The sequence below is a fragment of the Ursus maritimus genome, unplaced genomic scaffold, assembly GCF_017311325.1.
Source record: "Ursus maritimus isolate PB19 unplaced genomic scaffold, ASM1731132v1 scaffold_6, whole genome shotgun sequence".
NCBI lineage: Eukaryota > Metazoa > Chordata > Mammalia > Carnivora > Ursidae > Ursus > Ursus maritimus.
Window position 1 is genome coordinate 19,749,634 of NW_024426774.1, and position 13,849 is coordinate 19,763,482.

The 13,849-nt window shown below is 39.1% G+C and overlaps 1 protein-coding gene across 1 annotated transcript in view; it reads right to left on the reverse strand.

Moving 5' to 3' along the window:
* The window catches only part of ASXL2 (ASXL transcriptional regulator 2), a 131,684-nt gene that overhangs the window by 15,604 nt on the left and 102,231 nt on the right, over positions 1-13,849 (reverse strand). The window contains 3 exon segments of the mRNA XM_040622979.1: positions 2,376-2,481; positions 4,630-4,726; positions 6,978-7,141. Coding sequence (XP_040478913.1) covers positions 2,376-2,481; positions 4,630-4,726; positions 6,978-7,141 — 367 coding nt within the window.

Consider the following 13,849-nt stretch of genomic DNA (forward strand, 5'->3'; position numbering starts at 1 on the left):
ATTGAAAGAATTAGAAGATAATAGTATATGACAATGCGTAGAAGAAACCCTGACACGTAGGAGGTATTCCTCATGTACCATCACTATTATTACTATTATTAGTGAGGTTCTTGAGTTCTAGTGCCTGGATGCAAATCCTGGCTCGGATACACCCATGTGATATTAAGTAAGTCGCCAGTCTTTTGTATCTCAGTTTCTTCAATTATATACTGATGTTCATCACTTTTTTTTTTTTTAAGAATTGTTTTTTTTTTAAGATTTTATTTATTTGACAGAGATAGAGAGAGCCAGAGAGAGAGGGAACACAAGCCGGGGGAGTGGGAGAGGAAGAAGCAGGCTCCTAGCGGAGGAGCCTGATGTGGGGCTCGATCCCATAACGCCGGGATCACGCCCTGAGCCGAAGGCAGGCGCTTAACCGCTGTGCCACCCAGGCGCCCCTGAGGTTTATCACTTTATACTGTTGGTACAATTACATTAGTGTATATAAAGTACTTAAAACAGTACCTAGCACATAGTAAAGCTCAATAATGTTAATTGTCATTATTCCTTATGCTTATAAGAGGGGCCACCTTGTCTAGAGGCAAGCATCACAGACTACCCACAAAGGAAGCAAAAGAAGGCCAAAACCGATCCCCCCTGATCAACTTTGCTCTACAGCACCTGTAGAAAGCCTGGCCCAAGAAATCTATAGGCCCCTGAGGAGAGAGGAGGAGGTGGCGGTCAACGTTCTCCAGAGGCTGAAAATTAAAACTGTGGAGTTTCTGGAAAGTCTGTTTACATTTCACTTAGTATAGCTCTATAATTCTGAGACCAATGCCTCAGAACTACCCAGGGAGTGAAGGTCAACTGGGACTTCCACAGTGTGGCCTCTCTAGAGCAGGCTACTCAGCAGCGGTCACTGGAGACTCCTCTTAATGTTTTAGAATACTGTTTAAACAGGCAAAAGCAAGGGACCCTCTTTGGTGACTTCCAATGATCAGTACTGCACCTCCGAAATGGAGTGGCTAACAACAAAACGAGACAATAATAAAAAACAGTCCTCCTCTAAAAACTGGCCAAAAAAAAAAAAAAGTAACAGCTGAAAACGGAAAGACCCAAAAATTACTATAACGCTCTATCTGCCTACAGAGGGAATGACAATATTTATGGAGAGACAGCTACCTGTGGGAACAGTCTAAATGGATACACCATCATTTCTGCAGAAAGGCTCAAAGCTCATAGCAAGAGTGCAGAAATATCAGTATGTGAGACTCTCTTTTTTAAGATTTTATTTTTAATGGGGCGCCTAGGTGGCTCAGTCATTAAGCATCTGCCTTCGGCTCAGGACGTGATCCCAGGGTCCTGGGATCGAGCCCCGCATTGGGCTCCCTGCTCTGCTGCGAGCCTGCTTCTTCCTCTCCCACTCCCCCTACTTGTGTTCCCTCTCTCGCTGACTGTCTCTCCCTCTGTCAAATAAATAAATAAAATCTTAAAAAAAAAAAAAAAGATTTTATTTGTAAGACCAACGTGGGGCTCAAACACACAATCCCAAGATCAAGAGTTGCACACTCCACTGACTGAGCCAGTCAGGCATGCCCATACGTGAGACCCTTTATCACAATAGGAATCACTTCCTTTGTGACCATAAAGGGATCAGTGAACTACTGGGAGATAAGAAAAAGAGCCACGACTTGTCAAACTCTGGTTACAGAGTGTCTTTAAGGACTGCCGCTAGGTATGCAGAAGGCAACAAGGGAGACCAACAAACCAATAAATCTCTGGATGTTCAATTCTACTTCAAACAATATAGCTCCACCATCATCTATATAAATGTCCCCATTAACATTTTATTTGGATTTTTTATTAGGAGAAAAATGATTTAAAGTACATCCCCTTGAAAACAGGGTTTGTATCTTCATTCAGCTATGAAGACCTGCCAGACGCCTTCTACAGAGGAGAGGCTGTCTAATGATGCCCGGGGTGTAACAGTCCATATCAGGGGATTCCAAGGACTCCTTGGTGATTCTGGATAAATTACCATTTTGTGGGATAATTAACTACTAGAAAGAATGTACTGAACTTCAGTATTTCTAAATCTTACAAAATTACTGGAAGAACTATTCAGCCTATTCAAAGAAAGGGACTCCAATTCAAGATAATAATTTTTTTTTTAAATGAAACCATCCAACCCACAATGGTAATGTGTCAGGAGTCAAGTAACCCAGTACTATGCACCCATGATTCATAAAAAGAAAAAAAATTCTTAGTTAAAAAGAATTGGTGAAATAATAGAAGGAAATAGAGGACTAGATTTCTAGAAGGTAGTTAAGATGAAACACCATGTGACATATATTTAGGAATTCACATTTGGTTTATAGAACCTGTCTTGGTATTACCTCTGACCATAGTAGCTTTCAAAGAATTGTTCTTTCCATGGCTCTACTTTTTTCTCCTTCTCAATCTCTTGTCGAATTCTCACCTGCATCTCAGGTGTAAACTCACCTGTAATGACCCAAAAAAAAAAAAAAAAAAGGATCTTCAGTAAAAATATGGTGTTTGTAACTATTTGTAAATCATGAAAGACTCATGCAGGAGTCAGAATACTATCATGTGAAAGTAAGAGAAATTTCCCACAATTCCTCACTGGAAAAGAGCCCCTGGAAGCCATCGAAGGACATACAATGCTTGCCTACCACTCCATGCAGTTTCCAGTACTCAGCTAAGGCCACCTGTGCCTTTTCTCTGGGCTCTCCTGTTGCACCTCCCTCCTGCTCCAAACATCATATTCCCTACAGATTTCTTTTATCACTAACCTTGAATTTGTCACTTCTTTCCCACTGGAAAGAGAGTCATGTGGTTTCAGTAAACAATGCCACTGGGCATTTTGTTATTTTCAAGTTCTGTTTCTCTCAGGCAGCTTGTATTTTGTGCCTTTGATCTCTTACTGCATAATGAACAGCTGTGACCTGTGACCCTGCTTACAGGCATTTGAGGTTCCAGTAAAAATGTAGGAAATTACTCGGAAGTTGTTTTCTAATTGCTCCAGAAACTGCATCTAGTGCCTTGGCAGTAAGGCGCTCAACATGCCAATGACCCCGCTGCTCCAAATATGGCATTTATTGACATACACCACCAATCACCTCAATCCCTCCCACTACAACAGCAGAGGACCTGCTGGGCAGGCCATCCTCAAACTGCAGCTCAGAAAGGTTGCTCTCTTTTCTATTCTAATACCCAGGACAGCAAGGAAAAAGAGGTAGGAATTGTAGACTTGAAGTTTAGGTCTCTTCGGGGTAAGAGGATAGAAAAGAAAAGTGTTCAAGGACACAGTCCTGAGCATAGGAGTAGGAAAAGAGGAATTTGCCTGTCAGAATCCAACCCAGAACTACTTTTTCACTGAGTCTGCTGTGCGCAAGAGAATGGAATAAAAAGTACTGAATTCTGTTCACATGTGTACAAAGTTTCTGCTGCCCAAAAAAATATGATCACATGACTAGGCATAGCAGTGACTACTCATATGCCAAAAAAAAAAAAAAAAAAGGAACACTGATAACGATCAAGGTTATCACTGTTGATAATGCCTACTTTAAAAAAACTGGGTGGAGGGGGGAGCCAGGGGGGTAAGCGCCTGGGTGGCTCAGTTGGTTAAGTCCAGATTTTGGCTCAGGCTATGATATCAGGGTCAAGAGATCAAGCCCCGCTTCCGGCTCCGCACTGGGTGTGGAGCCTACTTAAGATTCTTTCTCCCCCTCTGCCCCCCTCACCCTTGCCACAGTTTGCTCTTTCTCTCAAAAACAAAAAACAAAAAACAAAACACGGGGTGGTTGGGCAGGGCATAAACCCTTCATCAAATTATTCTTAAAGAAAGGTAATGGTAACGCATATGTTTTAAAGTGCTTCTGTGATTGCAGTTCTTTCAGAAAAAAGTGGTCTCTGCTCAAGGAAATCTTTAAGAAAGAGACAGGACCAGAGTAATCAGTGAGAGAGCCTTTCTACACAGACTTTGCCTCCCCCCCAAAAAACAACAAAAAACCCCCAGAACAACAGAAAGGCAAATGTCAACAACTGCAGTGAATAACACAGACACTAATTAGCTGGTCAATTAACTCTAAATGCTACTGAGGTGACAAAATGTCAGCAATGAATACCATTCCTCATGCTCTCCTTACAAATGTATTCATTTTAAAGCTTCTCACACTTCTGTTCAGCTATGCCTTGGTATAACTTCATATGACCTTACAAGTGTTAGTTTACCGAAAAACAAACATGAGAACACTGTAACTCTAATGCTACGCTCTGCTTATTAAAATTTCAATTCCTAGGCATTAACCTAGAATCGCTGAATCAAAATCTTAAGAAGAGGTCCTAGAAATCTGTATTTTTTTAGTTTCCTTAAATTCAAAGGTGACTTTGCATCCTTAAAGAGACATTGCTAGACCTCATTTGGAGCCGGACCTCCTTATACCGGCTCCAGAAAAAAGTCAGTCTAGTGTTTCACACAGGTTAGCTAGTTCCACCCTGTGGAGACATCCCGTCCTTAGCCTACTAAAACTGCTCAAGAACTCACTGAGGCACAAAGGTGCCAATACGCCCTCACAGTAGCTCCAAGTACAGATACAATCTAGGAGGCACATAAGGTTGAACATTTACCTTCTGAGAGTCTTTCCTTCCAGCCCTGGGCTGCTGAAGTGAAGAACTCATTGTTAAGGGCTGAGCCATTTAACTTCATCAGACCATCTGGACCAACCTAAGTCAAAGAATACGCCAAGAGAAGCTTACAAAGAAAGCCAAATGTAACATGTGGAATTGTACTTTCTTTCATTTTAGAGAAGAATGTATATACATTTAATTTTATAGAAACATGACTATATCATACCATGCTGCTCATTATGGATACTTTTTTTTTATAACATATCATTTTTTTCTAATAAATTTCTTTCCCGTTTACCTCTCCTCCCTTCTTCTTCTTCTTTCAATTCCATTTCCCATTAATTATACTCAAAGAATCATCCACAAACAATCTACATGCAAGAAGTCTTTTTCCTGAGAGGTCTATTATTTGTTTAATAGAACTGTGACCAAGCTCCACACACAGCTCTGAATCTTATTTTTCTCACGTAATACCTTGTGGAAGTCTCTCCAAGTCAACTGGTATAGTGTTAGCCCCTTTATGACAGCTGGGGGCTGTACATACAACGAAATACAATATTTCATTGTATGCATGCACCTCAATTCATTTACCAGTTTCTTAATCATAAACATGCACCTTGTTTCCAGTGTTTTAGGCTCCATACTTCTATGCTTAAGGACATTAATTCTCAGATTACTGTGTGCTCTCACCATACTCAAAAAGGCCAAGTAACGTCCTATTAAGAATTCCCCACAGGACTGTACTCCATGGGAAGTTGAATAGATAACTTGTAAGGTTCCTTCTCCTCCTAAAATTCTATGTGCAATCCTTCTTCTGAAAGGATAAGGACCTTTAGACAAAAGACAGTTCTAAGGAACCTGCACTAGAATTCTAGAGATAGGCCTTCATTTAGGTCCTATCTTAGTCCCAACCTAACAACCCGAGCCTTTAAAAAAGACGAGAGCAATCCCCAGTGAGAAGTTCTTTAAAAACTCTGCAGAAACATCAGTCTCCTAACTTGTTCGAACCAAAAGGTGGGCATCCCAAAAGCTGAAATTTCCCCCAAGAAGTTTTAAGGAGGGAAAAGCAGTAGCTGGGAAGGATCAGCTTTACTTGCTTCTCTGCCCTACTACTGGTAGTGTACCTCACTTACCTGGTCTCCTTGGAAGGGAGTCTGACCTGCTTTCCTATGTGCTGATTCACATCATTATGCGACTGAAACTAGTATCGATGCAGTTCAATAGGAAGATAATTTTAAGAATTAGAAATATTTTGTTTTGATATAGTCAGTTAGGATGACGCGTGTAAGTTACTCTCCTTTAATCTCTTACCACAAACCAGGGTATAAATCTAGTTTTCTTATTGTGAACTACAGAAAATGCCTTTCTTTCATCTTGTTTTTATAATGATTAGAAAAAAGAGGCCTATCAGATTGCTTAGGACACACTATGTGTTTGGAAATAATGAATAAAAAAAACCCTCAGAATTGAATAAACCTTAGAAAATCATAATGGTCCTATCTTCCTTTTGTAGAGGAAGAAAGATGATCAGAAGGGGGAGTGACTTGCTAGTCACTCTTTCCTTGATAAAAGCCACATCTCAGCTTTTGACCTTATTCCTTACCAACCTAAATCTCTCTGGTCCATACCTAGACTTTCCCAAACCTTTGGTATTTCTTCTAGCTATATTTTTTTATTAGAATGTAAACTATATTGGGTTTTTAAAGTTCTTTATTATGAAGCAATAAATGTTTTTCCTTTTTAAAAATCTAACAAAAGAATGAAAATAATTAACGTTCTTACTCCCTTCAAAAAATACATTTAAAAATCCCTGTTAAGGGGCGCCTGGGTGGCACAGCGGTTAAGCGTCTGCCTTTGGCTCAGGGCGTGATCCCGGCGTTATGGGATCGAGCCCCACATCAGGCTCTTCCGCTAGGAGCCTGCTTCTTCCTCTCCCACTCCCCCTGCTTGTATTCCCTCTCTCGCTGGCTGTCTCTCTCTGTCGAATAAATAAACAAAATCTTAAAAAAAAAAAAAAAAATCCCTGTTAAAGGTCTTAAACAAGACATCTCTTCCTCCTGGACTGTATGCAATGAATAACTTACCTCCTAATATGATAGCTACACAAATTTTATTCCATAATTTTGACATTCTGATAAGAGAGTTTTTTCCTTTCTAAGACTTACAGGGCAAAACTATTAAGAACATTTACATGAAAATATTCTTCTTGTTTCAGTTACCTTTGATACCACTTCTTTACAAGTATACATAAAAAACTATTTAAAAAGTCTTAAGGAGTGTTAAAGGGGATGAGTGAAGAAAGCCTCACGAGGTTTTTTAAAAACTGCTTATGCTTGAAAAGAACGCACCTGTCGATCCACCTCTGGAAGCAGTAAAAGCAGTCGCTGTTGGCAATCTCCAGGAAGGACTGAAAAGGTGTGCTTGTTGATCAGTGCTCGTAGATTTGTATTCACCAGAATGGAGTCTGGTGTCTCAACATCAATTTCAGCACATTTAGTCCTTTTCATTTGCCCTACAAAAACAGAGGAGAAGAATCATCTGGGCCTCCTTTACATTCATGTTTCTTTCTATATAAACTATAGCTTACACTGCAGTGCAAAACAATCACAATTGTAAGTACTTTAAACATCACACTGTGAAGAAGAGAACACTTAAGGGTTCTAGAAATTTCCTAAGACTAACAAAAGCAAAGCATGACACATACACAAAATAAAAAAAAAAAAAAAAAACCAGAAAAATTCAAATCTATATATATCGTACTGATATCCTTTTTCCTTTGCCATCAGAATTTTTTCATCAATTTTAATTTTGATTACCTAAAAACGTTCTAACATTTTGCGTTACAAAATGTTTCAAGAAACTTGGTCACAATCAAAAGGTTATAGTCTTTCAAATGACTGACAGATTTCAGTACACGAAGTCAAAATATTATAAACAAAAGACTAACTTGCCAAAAACATTTGCAAATCATGACAAAACTTTACTATTCTTAATATTAAAAGTGCATCTAGCAGCGCCTGGGTGGCTCAGTTGGCTAAGTGTCTGCCTTCAGCTCAGGTCATGATCTCAAGGTCCTGGGATCGAGCCCCACAGGGGCTCCCTGCTCAGCGGGGAGTCTGCTTCTCCCTCTCCCTCTGCACATCCCCCCTCCGCTGTGCACTCTCTCTCTCTAATAATTAAATAAAATCTTTTAAATAAACAAACAAATAAATGTGCATCTACATGGGGCACCTGGCTGACTCAGTTGGTAGAACATGTGACTCTTGATCTCAGGGTTGTGAGTCCAAGCCCCACACTGACTGCAGAGCTTACTTTAAGTAAATAAACAGATCGGTAGATAGATATTTTTAAAATTTTTTAAGTCCATCTATAAAATCAATATGAAAAAGAAATATCACCATGACAAAAATGAGCACAGGGAATTACAGATAATTCATAGCTGACTAACCATAAACAGATGCTATAGTATTAGTATTTTTTAAATCCCAGTTAAACCAATGAACATTCCTTGTTTATCAAAATGGCAAATACTGCAAAATGGCGATGAGACTCCACAGAGAAAAGACAGCTTTCAAATACTGCTGATGGGTCCCAAATTAATATAATCTTACTGGAAGAAAATTTGATAATATATAGCAAAATTTAACGTGCGTAGGAATCTAAGACCCAGAAATTTTACATTTAGAAATACATGCATAGGGGCGCCTGGGTGGCACAGCAGTTAAGGGTCTGCCTTCGGCTCAGGGCCTGATCCCGGCGTTATGGGATCGAGCCCCACATCAGGCTCCTCTGCTGGGAGCCTGCTTCTTCCTCTCCCACTCCCCCTGCTTGTGTTGCCTCTCTCGCTGGCTGTCTCTATCTCTGTCGAATAAATAAATAAACATCTTAAAAAAAAAAAAAAAGAAATACATGCACAAAGCTACACAATCTTGAATGTGGATAACCTCTGCTCCTGGCTGAAGGTGAAGCAAAAGTAACCTTTCTTAAGAGGAAAGGACTTCCCGTAAGTTAGGCCCGTAAGATTCCTACAAATTAAAATCCTGCACTATCTCACACAGATTACCCTGACAAACCAGCAGACATGCTACTATGACAGAGTCAATAGAAACCAAAAATAAAAGCTTTAGACTTAAAAGTACTGTTATCACTGAAACTGTCACAGATAAAATACAGAACAGTGCTGCATAAAATGATTAAAGAAATAAAGAATGTGACTGTAAAGATGGGGATAAAGTAATCAGGAATGAACACAATCAGGTCTCAGTAAATTTCATGTAATGATCAATAATAGCAGCAGCACACACTTTTGATAAGGCTTCAGTAGTGCCAGGTACTATTCTAAACACTGACATGTGTTAATTCATTTGTTTTTCACATAACCCTAATGAAGTAAGACACTATTATTGTACATTTCACACATTAAGAAAATGAGGCCCAGACCTGGTAAGTAACTTGCCCAAAACTGTACTATTAAGTTACAGTGCAGGAATCTGAACTCAGCACTGTGGCTTCAGAGTCTGTTGTTATCACTATATAGAGGCAGAGCTACCATGAAGTGCATGATCTCTGACTACTAGGTATTTAAGTTAAAAGTTCACAACAGAAACATAAAATATATATATATATATTTTTCCCCCCCTAAAGACCTTATTTTTAAGTAATCTCTACACCCACTGTGGGGCTTGAACCCACAACCCTAAGATCAAGAATCACATGCTCTACACACTGAATCAGCCGGACGCCCCCAAATCCCCATATATACTTTTCAATTTATTTAAATTCAATTTAATTAACATATACTGTATTATTAGTTTCAGAGGTAGAATTTAGTGATTCATCAGCTGCATTAACACCCAGTGCTCATTACATCAAGTACCCTCCTTAGTACCATCACCCAATTACCTCATCCCCCCAAGGGACTTCCACTCAAGCAACCCTCAGTTTGTTTCCTAGAGTAAGAGTCTCTTATGGTTTGTCTCCCTCTCTGTTTTCATTTTATTTTTCCTTCCCTTCCCCTATGTTCATCTGGTTTGTTTCTTTAATTCCACATGAGTGAAATCTTATGGTATTGGTCTCTCTCTGACTGACTTGTTTCATTTAGGACAATACCCTCTAGTTCCATCCACGTCGTTGCAAAGGCAGGATTTCATTCTTTTTGATGGCCGAGTAATATTCCATTGCATATACACACTTCTTTATCCATTCATCTGTCAATGGACATCTGGGCTCTTAACATAGTTTGGCTATCGTGGACATTGCTGCTCTGAACACTGGGGTGCCTGTGCCCCTTCAAATCACTATGTTCGTATCCTTTGGGTATGTGCAGTTGCTGGGTCATAGGGTAGTTCTATTTTTAACTTTTTGAGGAACCTCCATATTGTTTTCCAGGATGGCTGCACCAGTTTGCATTCCCACCAAGAGTGTAAGAGGGTTCCCCTTTCTTCCCATCTCTGCCAACATCTGTTGTTTCCTGACTTGTTCATTTTAGTCATTCTGACTGGTGTGAGGTGGTATCTCATTGTGCTTTTGATTTGCATTTTCCTGATGACGAGTGATGTTGAGCACTTTTTTCATGTGTCTGTTGGCCATTTGTATGTCTTCTGCCTATTTCTTGACTATTTTTTTGGTTTTTTGGGTGTTGAATTTGGTAAGTTCTTTACAGATTTTGGATACTACTAGCCCTTTATCTGGTAAGACATTTGCAAATATCTTTTCCCATTCCATAGGCTGCCTTTTAGTTTTGTCGACTGTTTCCTTTACCGTGCAAAAGCCTTTTATCTTGATGAAGTCCCAATAATTCATTTTTGCTTTTGTTTCTCTTGCCATTGGAGACAAGTCTAGCAAGAAGTTGCTGTGGCCAAGGTCAAAGAGGTTGCTGCCTGTGATCTCCTCTAGGATTTTGATGGATTCCTGTCTCACATTTAGGTCTTTCATCCATTTTGAGTTCACTTTTGTTTGTGGTGTAAGAAAGTGGTCCAATTTCATTCTTCTGCATGTAGCTGTCAAATTTTCCCAAAAATCCCTAAATATTTTAAGAAAATTTTTAAAACTTCAAAATAACTCCTGGGACAAAGGAGAAATCACAATAAAATATTTTAAAACTTTTCAAATTGAATCATATTAAAGAAGCATTTGAGAGGTGAAGGTAAATGTCCCCAAAACTGAAATAGTACCAAAATATATAAAATGAAAAGTAAAGGTTTCAACATTCAAGCCCTGGCTTCCTACCAAAGATGACATTTTTAATTTGAATAAATGAAACAATATACATGCCAATATTTTGTTTTTCGTTTCACTATCTTGAAGTACTTTCCAAACTATTACCTACAAAGCTGCCTCTTTTTATTTTTTTTTATTTTTTATTTTTAAGATTTTATTTATTTATTTGACAGAGATAGAGACAGCCAGTGAGAGAGGGAACACAAGCAGGGGGAGTGGGAGAGGAAGAAGCAGGCTCATAGCGGAGGAGCCTGATGTGGGGCTCGATCCCGTAACGCCAGGATCACGCCCTGAGCCGAAGGCAGGCGCTCAACCGCTGTGCCACCCAGGCGCCCCTACCTCTTTCTTTTTAAAAAGCTGCACCATATTCCAACATATGTATTACGATTCATTTAATTAGACACCCACCCATAGGTTGTTACCATTTTCTGGTTTGCATAAACAATGTTGCAATGGCTCCAGGGACTGAGAGCAGCATTCTAGTTCTGTTCTCACATATGTCTGATGAAATGATAGTGTCAGCATTCCTTGAATAGTTTTCACTATTCGTTCATTCATTTTGTACCTTCACATCGGAGTCAAACTTTAGTTAAAATTAAAAAAAAAAAAATTTCTTTTTAAAGTAAGCTCTGCGCCCAATGTGGGGCTTGAACTCATGATCCGGAGATCCAGAGCTGCATGTTCCACTGACTGAGCCAGCCAGGTGCACCATTAAAATTTGAACTCTTAACTCTTTAAACAAGACTGAGAAGGAGTTATAAATTATTCTCATCTATTATTGATCAAATAGTGCCCGAGGATATTTTTATGTGCCTCACACAAACTGGCTCATTTCTAGAATTTAAAGTTTAAGTCCTCCAATTTTGGTGTTGACCTTGTTTCTTTTATTTTTCCCACTTGAGGTTGCTGTATTCTATTGTATTATACTTGAAATCTGAGCTATGTTTTTTTTTCTGATTAAATCTGGGATGTAAAAATATATGATATACACTATTTTACTGAAGTTAAAACAAATTATACAGATTTCATGTAAATTATCTAATTTAATCATTTGTTTTACACAAAATGTACAGCTTCTTTCATACATTAAAAAATATTCATTGTCGGGGCACCTGGGTGGCACAGCGGTTAAGCGTCTGCCTTCAGCTCAGGGCGTGATACCGGCGTTACGGGATCGAGCCCCACATCAGGCTCCTCTGCTATGAGCCTGCTTCTTCCTCTCCCACTCCCCCTGCTTGTGTTCCCTCTCTCGCTGGCTGTCTCTATCTCTGTCGAATAAATAAATAAAATCTTTAAAAAAAAAAAAATTCATTGTGGGGGCGATGGCTCAGTTAAGTGTCCAACTCATGATTTTGGTTTAGGTCATGATCTCAAGGGTCCTGGGATCAAGCCCTGAGTTGGGCTCTGAGCTCAACCTGGAATCTGCTTGAGATTCTCTCCCTCTTCCTCTGCCCCTCCTCCTCGCACATGCACGTGCTCCCTATCTCCCTTCCTCCCTCTCTCTCCCCTGCCCCTCTCTGAAATAAATGAATATTTTTAAAATAAATAAATAAATAAATAAATAAATAAATAAATAAATAAGCAAGAATTCTTGAAATCTGGGGGCACCTGGATGGCTCAGTCAGTGGAGCATGTGACTCTAAATCTCAGAGTTGTGAGTTCAAGACCACGTTGGGTGTAGAGATTACTTAAAAATAATAAAATCTTAAAAAAATAAAAGGAAAAAGAATTTTGAAATCCAACATTTGCCTTTCTGGGATTGATTTAAATTCTACTTATAGTGCTTTTTGGAAAATTGTACTACATTATGGAGATATAGAGGCCTTTCCAGTCCTGCAGGAACTGTGGCTCAGGGGTCCTGGTACCTGCAGAGAGCAAAACCTATCTCATTTGTTCCTGCTCCCCAAGAAGACACTGAAGTGAGGTGTGAGGCAGGAAGGGGGATAATGTAAAGATTACCAGGCACAACAGAAGCAATGAAATGTAAGAACTTAGTCTACGAGTTGCTGGGAATGCCAGCTTCTTTGTCTTATTGGTTTCCTTCCAGGAACCAGACAACTTCTTTGTAAAAATCCGGTTTGCTTCTGGGTGGATTATAAAATGGTGCGTTTTTCTTAGAGGAAGTATCCGCCATAAACTGAGCATATTCTTCGATCATCAATTCCAGTGCCAAAGATCAAAAATATTCATAAATTACATAAATACTTATAGAAGGTATACTAATATGCCAAACCCAGAGCTCAAGAGCTCGATCTCATGTCCCTGAGATCATGATCTGAGCTGAAATCAGGAGTCAAATGCTTAACTTGACTGAGCCACCAGGCAGCTATCTTACTTATTTTTTAATAAATAATTTTGTAAAATCAAAAAACAACAAAAAAAATAAAGCAGTCTGAAAATATTAATTCACACAATAATTTGGAAGGGTCTGGAACATATTAATGGGTATAGAATAATTAATCCTTTGAATTTTGTCACATTGCTACACATCTTTTAGCTCCTATTCTGCTGCTGAGATGTTTACCATTCCAATTCTTACATCTTTCTATGTGGAGTATTTTCTTTCTCCTTGGAATATTCTCATTTTCCCAGATGTTTTGAAATTTTTAAGGAATGTGCCTTGGAATAGGGTTTCTTTTTATACATGTTTCTTCACACCAATTATGAACTTTCATCTTTGAAATCTGTGGCTTTCAATTCTTTGGAATTTTCTTTTATTATTTCTTTTATTATCTTAACCCCCCTTTCAATTTCTGTTCTTTCTGATGGTTCTACTATTTTAGACAGCAGACATCCTAGAACGGTATTCCAATTTTTTTTACCTTTTCACTCCATTTGAATCTCTCTTTTGACCTATGTTCACAGAAATTTCTTCACCTTTCAGTATTTTTAAGATTTATTTATTCATTTGAGAGACAGAGAGAGCAAGCAAGTGGGGGGAGGGGAGGCGGGCGAGGAAGAGCAGGGAGAGAGGGAGAAAGAAACCCAAGCAGACTTCATG